Source organism: Hoplias malabaricus, chromosome 13, assembly GCF_029633855.1.
Source record: "Hoplias malabaricus isolate fHopMal1 chromosome 13, fHopMal1.hap1, whole genome shotgun sequence".
In the NCBI taxonomy this organism is placed as follows: Eukaryota; Metazoa; Chordata; class Actinopteri; order Characiformes; family Erythrinidae; genus Hoplias; species Hoplias malabaricus.
In genome coordinates, this window is record NC_089812.1 from 2,116,101 (window position 1) to 2,130,575 (window position 14,475).

Consider the following 14,475-nt stretch of genomic DNA (forward strand, 5'->3'; position numbering starts at 1 on the left):
ATAAACAACACACACACACACACACACACAAACAAGAATAAACAACACACACACACACAAACAAGACTAAACAACACACACACACAAGAATAAACAACACACACACACAAACAAGAATAAACAACACACACACACAATCAAGACTAAACAACACACACACACAAACAAGAATAAACAACACACACACACAATCAAGACTAAACAACACACACACACAAACAAGAATAAACAACACACACACACAAGAATAAACAACACACACACACACACAAACAAGAATAAACAACACACACACACACACAAACAAGAATAAACAACACACACACACACACAAGAATAAACAACACACACACAAACAAGAATAAACAACACACACACACAAACAAGACTAAACAACACACACACACACAAGAATAAACAACACACACACAAACAAGAATAAACAACACACAAGAATAAACAACACACACACACACACACAAACAAGAATAAACAACACACACACAAGAATAAGCAACACACACACACACAAACAAGAATAAACAACACACACACAAACAAGACTAAACAACACACACACACACACACACAAGAATAAACAACACACACACACACACACAAACAAGAATAAACAACACACACACAAGAATAAACAACACACACACACAAACAAGAATAAACAACACACACACAAGAATAAACAACACACACACACACACACACACAAACAAGACTAAACAACACACACACACACACAAACAAGACTAAACAACACACACACACACAAGAATAAACAACACACACACACAAGAATAAACAACACACACACACACACAAACAAGAATAAACAACACACACACAAGACTAAACAACACACACACACACACACACAAGACTAAACAACACACACACACACAAGAATAAACAACACACACACACAAACAAGAATAAACAACACACACACACACAAGAATAAACAACACACACACACACAAACAAGACTAAACAACACACACACACACACACACACACACACAAGAATAAACAACACACACACACAAACAAGAATAAACAACACACACACAAACAAGACTAAACACCACCACACACACTCTAACAAGACTAAACAACACACACACACAAACAAGAATAAACAACACACACACAAGAATAAACAACACACACACACACAAACAAGAATAAACAACACACACACACAAACAAGAATAAACAACACACACACACAAACAAGAATAAACAACACACACACACACAAACAAGACTAAACGACACACACACACACACAAACAAGAATAAACAACACACACACACAAGAATAAACAACACACACACACACACAAACAAGAATAAACAACACACACACAAGAATAAACAACACACACACACACAAACAAGACTAAACAACACACACACACACAAGAATAAACAACACACACACACAAACAAGAATAAACAACACACACACACAAGAATAAACAACACACACACAAGACTAAACAACACACACACACACACACACAAGACTAAACAACACACACACACACACAAACAAGACTAAACAACACACACACACACAAGAATAAACAACACACACACACAAACAAGAATAAACAACACACACACACACAAGAATAAACAACACACACACACACACAAACAAGACTAAACAACACACACACAAACAAGAATAAACAACACACACACACAAGAATAAACAACACACACACACACAAACAAGACTAAACAACACACACACACACAAGAATAAACAACACACACACACAAACAAGAATAAACAACACACACACACAAACAAGAATAAACAACACACACACAAACAAGAATAAACAACACACACACACAAACAAGAATAAACAACACACACACACAAACAAGAATAAACAACACACACACACAAACAAGAATAAACAACACACACACACACACAAGAATAAACAACACACACACACACAAGAATAAACAACACACACACACACACACACACAAACAAGAATAAACAACACACACACACAAACAAGACTAAACAACACACACACACAAACAAGACTAAACAACACACACACACACACACACAAGAATAAACAACACACACACACAAACAAGAATAAACAACACACACACAAGAATAAACAACACACACACACACAAACAAGAATAAACAACACACACACACACAAACAAGACTAAACAACACACACAAGAATAAACAACACACACACACAAACAAGAATAAACAACACACACACAAGAATAAACAACACACACACACACACAAACAAGAATAAACAACACACACACACACAAACAAGAATAAACAACACACACTCACAAGAATAAACAACACACACACACAAACAAGAATAAACAACACACACACACAACCAAGACTAAACAACACACACACAAGAATAAACAACACACACACAAACAAGAATAAACAACACACACACAAGAATAAACAACACACACACACACACACAAACAAGAATAAACAACACACACACACAAACAAGACTAAACAACACACACACACACACACACAAGAATAAACAACACACACACACACACAAACAAGAATAAACAACACACACAAGAATAAACAACACACACACACACACACACACAAACAAGAATAAGCAACACACACACACACACACACACAAACAAGAATAAACAACACACACACACACAAACAAGACTAAACAACACACACACACACACAAGAATAAACAACACACACACACAAACAAGAATAAACAACACACACACACAATCAAGACTAAACAACACACACACACAAACAAGAATAAACAACACACACACAAGAATAAACAACACACACACACACAAACAAGAATAAACAACACACACACACAAGAATAAACAACACACACACACACACAAACAAGAATAAACAACACACACACAAACACACAAGAATAAACAACACACACACAAACACACAAGAATAAACAACACACACACACAAACAAGAATAAACAACACACACACACAAACAAGACTAAACAACACACACACACACAAGAATAAACAACACACACACAAACAAGAATAAACAACACACAAGAAATAACAACACACACACACACACAAACAAGAATAAACAACACACACACAAGAATAAGCAACACACACACACACAAACAAGAATAAACAACACACACACAAACAAGACTAAACAACACACACACACACACAAGAATAAACAACACACACACACACACAAACAAGAATAAACAACACACACACAAGAATAAGCAACACACACACACACAAACAAGAATAAACAACACACACACAAACAAGACTAAACAACACACACACACACACAAACAAGACTAAACAACACACACACACACAAGAATAAACAACACACACACACAAGAATAAACAACACACACACACAAACAAGAATAAACAACACACACACACACAAGAATAAACAACACACACACACAAACAAGACTAAACAACACACACACAAACAAGACTAAACAACACACACACACACACACACAAGAATAAACAACACACACACACACAAACAAGAATAAACAACACACACACAAGAATAAACAACACACACACACACAAACAAGAATAAACAACACACACACACACAAACAAGACTAAACAACACACACAAGAATAAACAACACACACACACAAACAAGAATAAACAACACACACACAAGAATAAACAACACACACACACACACAAACAAGAATAAACAACACACACACACACAAACAAGAATAAACAACACACACACACAAGAATAAACAACACACACACACAAACAAGAATAAACAACACACACACACAACCAAGACTAAACAACACACACACAAGAATAAACAACACACACACAAACAAGAATAAACAACACACACACAAGAATAAACAACACACACACACACACACAAACAAGAATAAACAACACACACACACAAACAAGACTAAACAACACACACACACACACACACAAGAATAAACAACACACACACACACACAAACAAGAATAAACAACACACACAAGAATAAACAACACACACACACACACACACACAAACAAGAATAAACAACACACACACACACACACACACAAACAAGAATAAACAACACACACACACACAAACAAGACTAAACAACACACACACACACACACAAGAATAAACAACACACACACACAAACAAGAATAAACAACACACACACACAATCAAGACTAAACAACACACACACACAAACAAGAATAAACAACACACACACAAGAATAAACAACACACACACACACAAACAAGAATAAACAACACACACACACAAGAATAAACAACACACACACACACACAAACAAGAATAAACAACACACACACAAACACACAAGAATAAACAACACACACACAAACACACAAGAATAAACAACACACACACACAAACAAGAATAAACAACACACACACACAAACAAGACTAAACAACACACACACACACAAGAATAAACAACACACACACAAACAAGAATAAACAACACACAAGAAATAACAACACACACACACACACAAACAAGAATAAACAACACACACACAAGAATAAGCAACACACACACACAAACAAGAATAAACAACACACACACAAACAAGACTAAACAACACACACACACACACAAGAATAAACAACACACACACACACACAAACAAGAATAAACAACACACACACAAGAATAAGCAACACACACACACACAAACAAGAATAAACAACACACACACAAACAAGACTAAACAACACACACACACACACAAGAATAAACAACACACACACACACACAAACAAGAATAAACAACACACACACAAGAATAAACAACACACACACACACACACACACACAAACAAGAATAAACAACACACACACACACAAACAAGACTAAACAACACACACACACACACACAAGAATAAACAACACACACACACAAACAAGAATAAACAACACACACACACAATCAAGACTAAACAACACACACACACAAACAAGAATAAACAACACACACAAACAAGAATAAACAACACACACACACACAAACAAGAATAAACAACACACACACACACAAACAAGAATAAACAACACACACACACACAAGACTAAACAACACACACACAAAACTAAACAACACACACACACACACACACACACACAAACAAGACTAAATAACACCACATACATCTACACAAAGAAGACTAAACTCCACCACACACACACACACACACACACACACACACACACAAACAAGACTAAACCAACACCACATGCATCTATGCTAACAAGACTAAACACCACTACACGCATGATACCAAGACTGACCACACATGCAAACAAGACAAAATACCACCTTGTGCATGCTTACAAGTCTAAACACTACCACATGCATCTAGACTAACAAGACTAAACCCTACCACACACACTAGCAAGACTAAACACCACATCACACACTGACAAGACTAAACCCTACCACACACACTGACAAGACTAAACACCACATGCATCTATACTAACAAGACTAAACCCCACTACACACACGAACAAAACTAACCCACCGCCCCCCCGACACACACACACATAGACAAAACTAAACCCCACATCACACATGCTAACAAGACTAAACATTTCCACATGCATCTGCACTAACATGACAAAGCCCCACCACACACACAATAACAAGCGTTTACGTTGCTGGTTGTATTCTGATTGAGTGAGTTGTATTCGGTGGAATATTGTCAGCGCGGCCCTAAATCTTTCTGCAAATGTGTCTACTCCCTCTTTTTGGCTCCGAAAAAATGTGGAAGAAATTAATAATGTCAGATTTTCTTTTTCATCTTCCGTTTTAAGGAGAATGCATTCATAAATGACTGATGTTTTCCAGATGTTTACAAACAGCTTTAGCTTTGGACAGCAGTCTTCCTGCACTCATCACTTAAAGGCAGCATCAAGATAAAAGTAAAAGTGGAATTGACATGTTGCTGGAACGTTCCTCCGGGCCAAGCCTTCTGCCTAAATAAACCCTCGCAGAACTCTGAACATTCTTGGCAGAGGTCCTCAGAGAAGGTTATTAATTGGTCCGTTGATGTTTCCAGAGAACTCGGCGTTGGAACGACTGCATGTGTCCTCCATTAAAAATAGAAATGGGTCCCTTCAGACGGGATGACAAAAAAAAAAGAGTAATGCAGTGAGACACACAGTATGACGAAAGTTTATAGACACCTTTCTCTATCATTTAATGAAGTGACAGCTCCACACGAGCCTGAGGGCACCGTTCCCAGTGAGAGGGGGATACACCTGCGGTCTGTCTGTCGAGTGAAGGTCAGTCTCGGACTCCGGAATTAGTCAAAACGTTCAGGTCGTTTGTAACTGAGAAGAAAAGGTTTGGGGTTTGATTTTCGGGTTATTTTCAGACTTCGGTTTGAAGCTGGTTGTGAGTTTCAGGTGCAGACCATACTTTCCATAATGACCAAAATGATTAGCACTGTACACTGTATTACTCTGAGCTCTTCCTGTTAAACGCGTGTGGGTTGCGCTCGCTAACTCGGCTCCGTCACAGTCCCTCCCTCCCACAGCTGAAAGTCGTCAGGTGGTCGAGGAGTGTGCGGTTTTGGAAAAACCTTAAAACCTTTGTGTGTGTTCTCACCGCACAGAAGCTCAGCATGAATTTCAGAGACAGATAGGAAGGAGCGCAGTGGTGTTGTGGCTTCTGTGAAAGCTCCTACAGATTTTAGTCTCTGGGCTGGAGGTTGTGACTCACTGGGTTCTCTCTCTCTCTCTCAATAAGTGCAGTGTAGCGTCAGCCATAACCGAAGCACGCTGACCTTTAGGTGTAGAGTGAATTCGAGGCTTTCCCCTCACCCTCCCTTTCCCTGGAATCTGTCTCTCTGACAAAGAGTTAACTACAAACAGCTGCAGAGCCACTTTGCTCTTCCTTTTTTTTATTTCTTCAGTACAGAGCTGTGATGATATGTGGAAGCCATCTTTGGTCCATAACTGGAACTCATCAGTGTTTATGAATAAAAGAAGTGTCCCGGTTGTGGTGTGTACGCCCACCTTAAGTGCTACATTCTCTGAAACATCATTTCTGATTTTATCACAACAAATAAATGTCATAGTGACGTGTTGTGAGTTTCCACTCACTCTGCACCTGTTCTGATTGGCCGCTTCCTCAGAAACACTTAAAATACACTTTGGGCTTTTCATAAAGGGACATTGTTCGATATCTTGCCGCAGACATCGGAAAGAAGGAGTGAGGAAGCACATAATTAGCCTTTTTTTGTCTCCCCCTTTCCTTCTCCTCCAGGATAGATACCTAGTAGGTGCAGATACCTACTCTCTTCCTCATGACCCTCCCGGACCGGCGCTCAGGTTCATCACGTATTGTCAGTTTGGCTCAAAGGGAAGTCACTGCGATTTGAATCTGTGCAGAACCCATTTAAACCGTTAAAACAGAGGCACTCAAGGGACCTGTGCACTTCTGGGAAACCCAACGAGTGCAAAATACTGAGAAATCTGTGCTTGGGCAGTGGACTGTGCCCTGTTTTTCCAGCTCTAATATTTTCGGGTAAGCCCTCATCCTCGGGTCTCGGGTTCAGTGATGTGTTCAACTGACTCATTTCTGACGTTCGAAAACAAGACTCTTTATCCGCGGCTCGTCTCCACACCTCACCAGCGAGGCCCTGTTGTACTTCTGGAGCTTTATTTAATGCCCTGCTTTGTGTTAACTCCTTTAAGGAGTCGTGGTTCTGCACAGGCCTGTTCACCACACCCTGTAAGTGTGTGTGTGTGTGTGATGTAAGTGTTGGTTGCTAAAGATGAGATTACACAGAGCAAACACAGAAAATTAAATCAAATGACTTTTTTAGTTAGTTATTTTATTATTATAATACACACTAAGTTTGATGATGGAGGTTGCTCCATCTTTGCTGCAGTGATAGTCTCTACTCTTCTCAGAAGGCATTACACTAGATGAACAGATCTAGGAAGATAGAGGAACATATCTGTGAGGATTTGATGACATTCAGCCACAAACCTTCGTCATGTCAGGTGCTGGTTTGGGACGATTAGTTCCGAGTCACAAAACCCATTCACCAGGTACTGGATGAGGTTAATCACCCCCAGAGAATCCGTTCTCACGGCGCTGAGGGGCTTTATATCTGTCTCACCGATGCGTGAGGCGTGAAGAACCCGAGGAAACAAAAGACAGAGGCAAAGCAAAGTAGGAACACGACACAAACGGGGGAAAAAAAACAGACTTGTATCGTATAGAAGAATACAGACGAGACGGAGAAGTGGAAACGGGGCGATGAACCATTCGGAATCACAGGACGTCTGTGAAAGTCACGTGACACCGAAGGGGAAGGGGGCCATGACACACTCTAAGGGTCGTGGTTCACAAAGCACAAGCATGAAATAGGAACAAAACAAGGAAGCAACAAACAAAACAAGACTGAGGCGAACGAGACAAAGACACAGAACCAACACCCCACTCGCCCACTCTTGGCATTGAGCATGGTTAGCGAAGGCCCACGTGCAGCTGCTTTTCCAAAGCTTTTCTGTGCAGATTATAAAGTGGATAAGTCCCTTCTTTTAAATTCCATAACTGCTTTTGTTTTTCTGCCTGTTTTTGCCTTTTACATCAACATGAGGTTTTCCTGTTAATATTCCAAGCTTATCAAGATTAGCATCGTAGCAGCGCTGCCTCCGCTCCGTATCTGAGGCCGATCTGCACAGAAATCCCGTGGGGATTGTTTGTTTTACAGGGAGGACATTCTGTTCCTCTAACAATAGAGAGATGTGAGGAACAACTTGTCCAGATCTTTTTGGCTCCGGTTCAGGACCTGGATACGGGGCGTCTCTGGGGACACATTGGTGTTAACAGCCGCGGTGGTGGAGCAGATGGTGAAAAACAGGCTAAATGTCTTTAAAGGACTATCAGATGTGATCTGAATAAATAAATTGTAGCAGATCCCCCCCCTACACTGACCCTGGTATCAGCTCAGCACCGGCTCGGATGTAGAAATCCAAACAGGAGCAAGTTGAAAGTGATTGTTTACTATTTTTATTGGATCATTTATCCACTGTATTCAGAAGCTCTAATGCATCTGCTTTCAGTTTGTACATGTTTTTGGATTTTTATAAATGTTCTGTTTTAAATGTTTCCTCTGAAGCACAGAGTGAAGAATAAATGACCAAAAGAAAAACAATCAACCCTTATATTCCTGGTATTCCAAAGGGAAAACATAAATACAGAACCCAACTAAACCCAAAGCCAAAGTTAAAAACGGTCACTGAATAATGTTACGAACGTTTTCTCTTTCTGTTTCAGGCCAAACTTCTCCGGCTTTAGCCCCGAGCTTAACTCCCGCCGCTCAGCCCACCATCTCCCTGCTCTCCGACGCCGACACAGAGACCCTGAGCGTGGACTCGCTCACCCTCCTGCCCCCCGCCGACCCTCTGAGGCTCTGCCAACTCAGCTCTCAATCCCCTAGCCATCAGGGGACGCCCAGCGACGACCCCCGTTCCCCTCCGGACGAGTCCCGGGACTCTTTGGAAAACTCTCGAGAAGACGAGGGGGAACAGAAAGACATCTCGGTCATTCCAGAGGAGGGGTCCTCTCCAGACCCTGAACCTGAGGAACCAGAGCCCAGAGAAACACCAGGGAACGAAACCCAAATCAATGTCCACCAGCCTTCAGACTCTGAGAATTACCCAGACCTGGAGCAGGAGACGGAGATAGACTGAAGGGACTCTTCCTCTAAAGAAGACAGCGGCGGTCTTTTGGTGAACGTTTCAGATTCACAGTTTTCCACCTTCAACTCCAAGATGTCGTTTAGTTTTGTGTCGGAATTCGTCGTCGTCTTAAAGGAGCTACGTTTAGTTTCAATCAACTCCACCTCTTCTAATTGTTTGTCGTCTCTGGATGGAGCTGTTCGCGGTCTTTACAGCAGCTCCTCGACGTGGGGAGGCTATGTTTAAGACAGGTTTAGTTAAAGCATTGAGCTGAGTGTTCTCAGGAGGTGATGGAGCTCCGTCCCGTAGCTTGAGCTCCTGACGAATGCTTCTGCTTTCAGAGGAGGGGGAGCCGTGTGTCTGAGGTGTCTGAGGTGACCCCCGGCTGTAGCCCTGGCCTTAACTCTGGTCTGTCTGAGAGAAAGACTCTGAAGAACGCGGCATTTCTGTTTTCTTCCTTGTTCTTGGAGAACAGTGGAGCTCTGATGAGAACAAAGATGTTATTATTGATCGCTGATGGTCTCTTTTTGAAGCACAGCTTTGTCTTTGTTTGGGGTTTCGTTTCGTTTCGTTTTTCTTGGTGCACCAGTGGTTGGTTCTGGTTTTCTTCCGTCATGGTGCTGTGTGTTTGAGAGAGAATAATGTATGAATGAGTGGGAGTGTCTTGAAATGTGTGTGTGTGTGTGTGTGTGTGTGTGAGAAGCAGCAGCAGCAGAGCTTTGTTTTTATAACAATGTCCCAAGTGGGCAAACGAGTGCCCGCTCAGTTTTACCAGTCGTAACACTGAGGAATGTACAAAGACTTGTGGTGTGTGTCCGGACTTCTGGACCCTGAGTCTTACACGTATCGCAGTCGTTTTGTATCTGTTTCTCCGGCTCTGGTTTCGGAGGGAAGCTTGTAATACAGTGTAAACGTCACTGATGTCATTTTCCAGACAAACCCTCATCAACTAAAACTAATCCCCACTCTCCAGTGTTGGATGTGTCCGCTCTTTAATTTCCCCCCAGCGTCGTTTCTCTTTCGGTTCCTCACACTCATCTGCAGCTGCTCCTCCATAGTTCAGTTCTGGAAGTTCACTGCAGAGTCCGAGTTGGTCCTTTCCGATTCACGGTGCTCTGCTTCTCCTCGCAGTAGAGCGGTGGACACAGACGACTGTGGACTGGACAGTGTAAGAGCTGTGTATATAATGGGGGACCGTTTTTGGTGCGACACCAGGGACACACTTATGGGTCCCACGGTCTCTGTGGACTGTTATCAGTTTGTGCCCTGTTGGATGGTAGTTGAGGTGTGTGTGTGTGTGTGGGGGGGCATATTAAAGTCACAGGTGGTGCCCAGAATTAAAGAGTGGACACTGATTGAGTTGATGCTGAACCCATAGTTGGAGAGAAGTTTTTATAACTTTAGATACTCTGCTTCTTTTTTTTTTATTAAACACTGAACACATGGATAATTCTGGACATGAAACACACACAGAGTGGTTTCTGACTTCTGCACCTTAGTTTATTTGTTTTTGACCAAATGTATTAAGAATCAATAGCCTCTAAATTGAATCTGTCACTTGTTCACGTCTTTTTTGGTGTGTGATCACTTGTGTAAATCATCTTAAGTGTTTGTCTTGAAGGTGGAGCTCCCCCTTTCCCAATGTGCAACTCGTATTGGATGATTTACAGGGACCCGAGACACCTTTTTATATCTGGAGTTGTTGGAATCAATGGTTAAAGCTAATATTTAAAAAAAAAAAAAAAAAAAAAAAAACACCCACTCCCACTGGACACCATCCAACTGCATCATTCATATCACAACACACACCCCCACCCCCGACACAGACGTTCCTCGTAATGACTTTATCGTTCATGAAGAGGCGTCTGCGGAGGCTAAAGCAGCTAGTTGTTTTAACGGTCTCTGCATTCTGGAATTACACTGACATCTGTATTCATCCGCTGTGTTTGGTTCTGTCCCACTCCCACTGCCCAGAGCCACCACACACACATTAAAACACACAGAAACAACGTAAGGCTTTTTAATTCTTTTTATGAATTCAAGAATTATTATTTTTTTATTAAATTAAAGGTGGGATTACAGTCATTTTTTAAAAAAATAACCTAGAAATTGACATAGCACCCGTCTGAGGTGCCTCTAAATCACACAATACGAGTTCACAAACGCTCAGTGTGAGCTACACCTTCAGACTTGGGCTTTAGAGAGTCACACATTCCACTTCAAACGTGTCCCCGCTGATGGCGCACTTAAGATGTTTTATTGAAGTGATCAAAGGGCTTTGAACCAAGGGTCGTCTCTGTTACTCTCTGTAAAATACCGAGGTCGTGTTCCGAGTCTGAGCTGGATTTCTCTATGAGAAAAAGTGAATGGGATTTTGAGAATTTTGGGAATTTTGAGAATGCCTGCCGTCGCGCCCTGTGGTAAATGTAGGTGACGTTTGACGTTTCACGTCTTGAGGTCTGGACACTCGACACGTTGCAGTTATTTACCTCTTTATTTAGGTTTAGATTGAAGTTGAGGACGGGACGGACGCTGCGGGGGAAGTTAAATGCACTAAAACGGTTTCTTGTCCCCGCTGCACAGAGTCAGAAAAACGTGGAATGTATTTAACGTGGATCTGCAATAAGTCGTTTATTTTTAAGTGCGCTGCTGTATTTTGCGTAATCTTTGATAGAAAGAACATAAAGTGGGATTGGGAATTTAACGGCGTCCGCCCCAGGAGCGCTGTGCTGGAGTATTTCTTTATTTGTGGCGAGCAGCTGGTGGACTCTTTTGTAATCGTGATCTTAAAAAGCAATACAGTATAAATGTGTTAAATGACTGCAGTATTTTCACTCAAATGTAAATTTCATCCCTGTGGAAAAAAACAAAGAAAACCTGAGACGATTTGTTTGTGAACGCTGTGTAAATCGCTTTTAATCAGCTTTTAATCTGTTACAGTTGCTTTACCAACGGATATTAAAGACATGCAATAAATTATTCTACATAAACAAGTGTCTTTATTCATTCATTGTCTGTAACCCTTATCCAGTTCAGGGTCGCGGTGGGTCCAGAGCCTACCTGGAATCACGGGGCGCAAGGCGGGAACACACCCTGGAGGGGGCGCCAGTCCTTCACAGGGCAACACACACACATTCACTCACACACTCACACCTACGGACACTTTTTGAGTCACCAATCCACCTACCAACATGTGTTTTTGGACTGTGGGAGGAAACCAGAGCACTCCTCACAGACAGTCACCCAGAGGAAACCCACGCAGACACAGGGAGAACACACCACACTCCTCACAGACAGTCACCCGGAGGAAACCCACGCAGACACAGAGAGAACACACCACACTCCTCACAGACAGTCACCCGGAGGAAACCCACGCAGACACAGAGAGAACACACCACACTCCACACAGTCACCTGGAGGAAACCCACACAGACACAGGGAGAACACACCACACTCCTCACAGACAGTCACCTGGAGGAAACCCACGCAGACACAGGGAGAACACACCACACTCCTCACAGACAGTCACCCGGAGGAAACCCACGTAGACACAGGGAGAACACACCACACTCCTCACAGACAGTCACCCGGAGGAAACCCACGCAGACACAGGGAGAACACACCACACTCCTCACAGACAGTCACCCGGAGGAAACCCATGCAGACACAGAGAGAACACACCACACTCCTCACAGACAGTCACCCGGAGGAAACCCACGTAGACACAGGGAGAACACACCACACTCCTCACAGACAGTCACCCGGAGGAAACCCACGCAGACACAGGGAGAACACACCACACTCCTCACAGACAGTCACCCGGAGGAAACCCATGCAGACACAGAGAGAACACACCACACTCCTCACAGACAGTCACCCGGAGGAAACCCACACAGACACAGGGAGAACACACCACACTCCTCACAGACAGTCACCCGGAGCGGGAATCGAACCCACAACCTCCAGGCCCCTGGAGCTGTGTGACTGCGACACCTACCTGCTGCACCACCGTGTCGCCCAAACCAAGCGTCTTGTGTTGATTAAATCTTTAGAGAATCTGTAGTAGCTGATTTCATTTGCATGAGGCATGCTCTCATAACCAGCCCAGGTCTAATGCTCATATTCACCAGTGAGCACTTTTGCTTGATACTGACCACTGCACACCGAGAACTATCCACAAGTCCTGAGTTTTGGAGACGCTCTGCCCAAGAAATGACTGTTCTCCCACCACCTATTATACCACACCTGTCTACCACCACCCCACACCACAAGGGGCGCTGTAACCCGCTCATCAGTGTTACTTCACCTGGCAGTAGTTTTAATCTTGTGGCTGATCAGTGTGTGTAAATACAGAGTGTATGTAAGTTCTTCCCTGTCGTGTTTTTATGTATAAAATCATCCAGAACACAATAGGAGCATATTTTCCTGTCATTCACGAGGAAACACAATTGTTTATAGGAATTTACTGCCATTTTTGTGAGTAGAGGAAGTGAAATTCTAAAGGTTAATGCCGAGTTGTTTAATCCAAGCCCCGCTCGGTCTGAATGTGTGTCCGTTACCTTGAGCAGGAAGGAACCAGGAAACATTTAAAGTCAGAAACAGTAGCTCCTTTGTGGCTGCAGTTTGTGTTTTCCCGCCCACACGG

At 42.3% G+C, this 14,475-nt stretch overlaps 1 protein-coding gene across 5 annotated transcripts in view; it reads left to right on the plus strand.

Moving 5' to 3' along the window:
• The window catches only part of clec16a (C-type lectin domain containing 16A), a 62,343-nt gene extending 49,534 nt beyond the window's left edge, over positions 1-12,809 (plus strand). For all 5 annotated transcript variants that reach the window (XM_066641774.1, XM_066641775.1, XM_066641776.1 and 2 more), the window contains one exon: positions 9,427-12,809. In XM_066641774.1, coding sequence (XP_066497871.1) covers positions 9,427-9,842 — 416 coding nt within the window. In that variant the 3' untranslated portion in view covers positions 9,843-12,809. The remainder of the gene's footprint in view (positions 1-9,426) is intronic.
• The last annotated feature ends 1,666 nt before the right edge of the window (positions 12,810-14,475 follow it).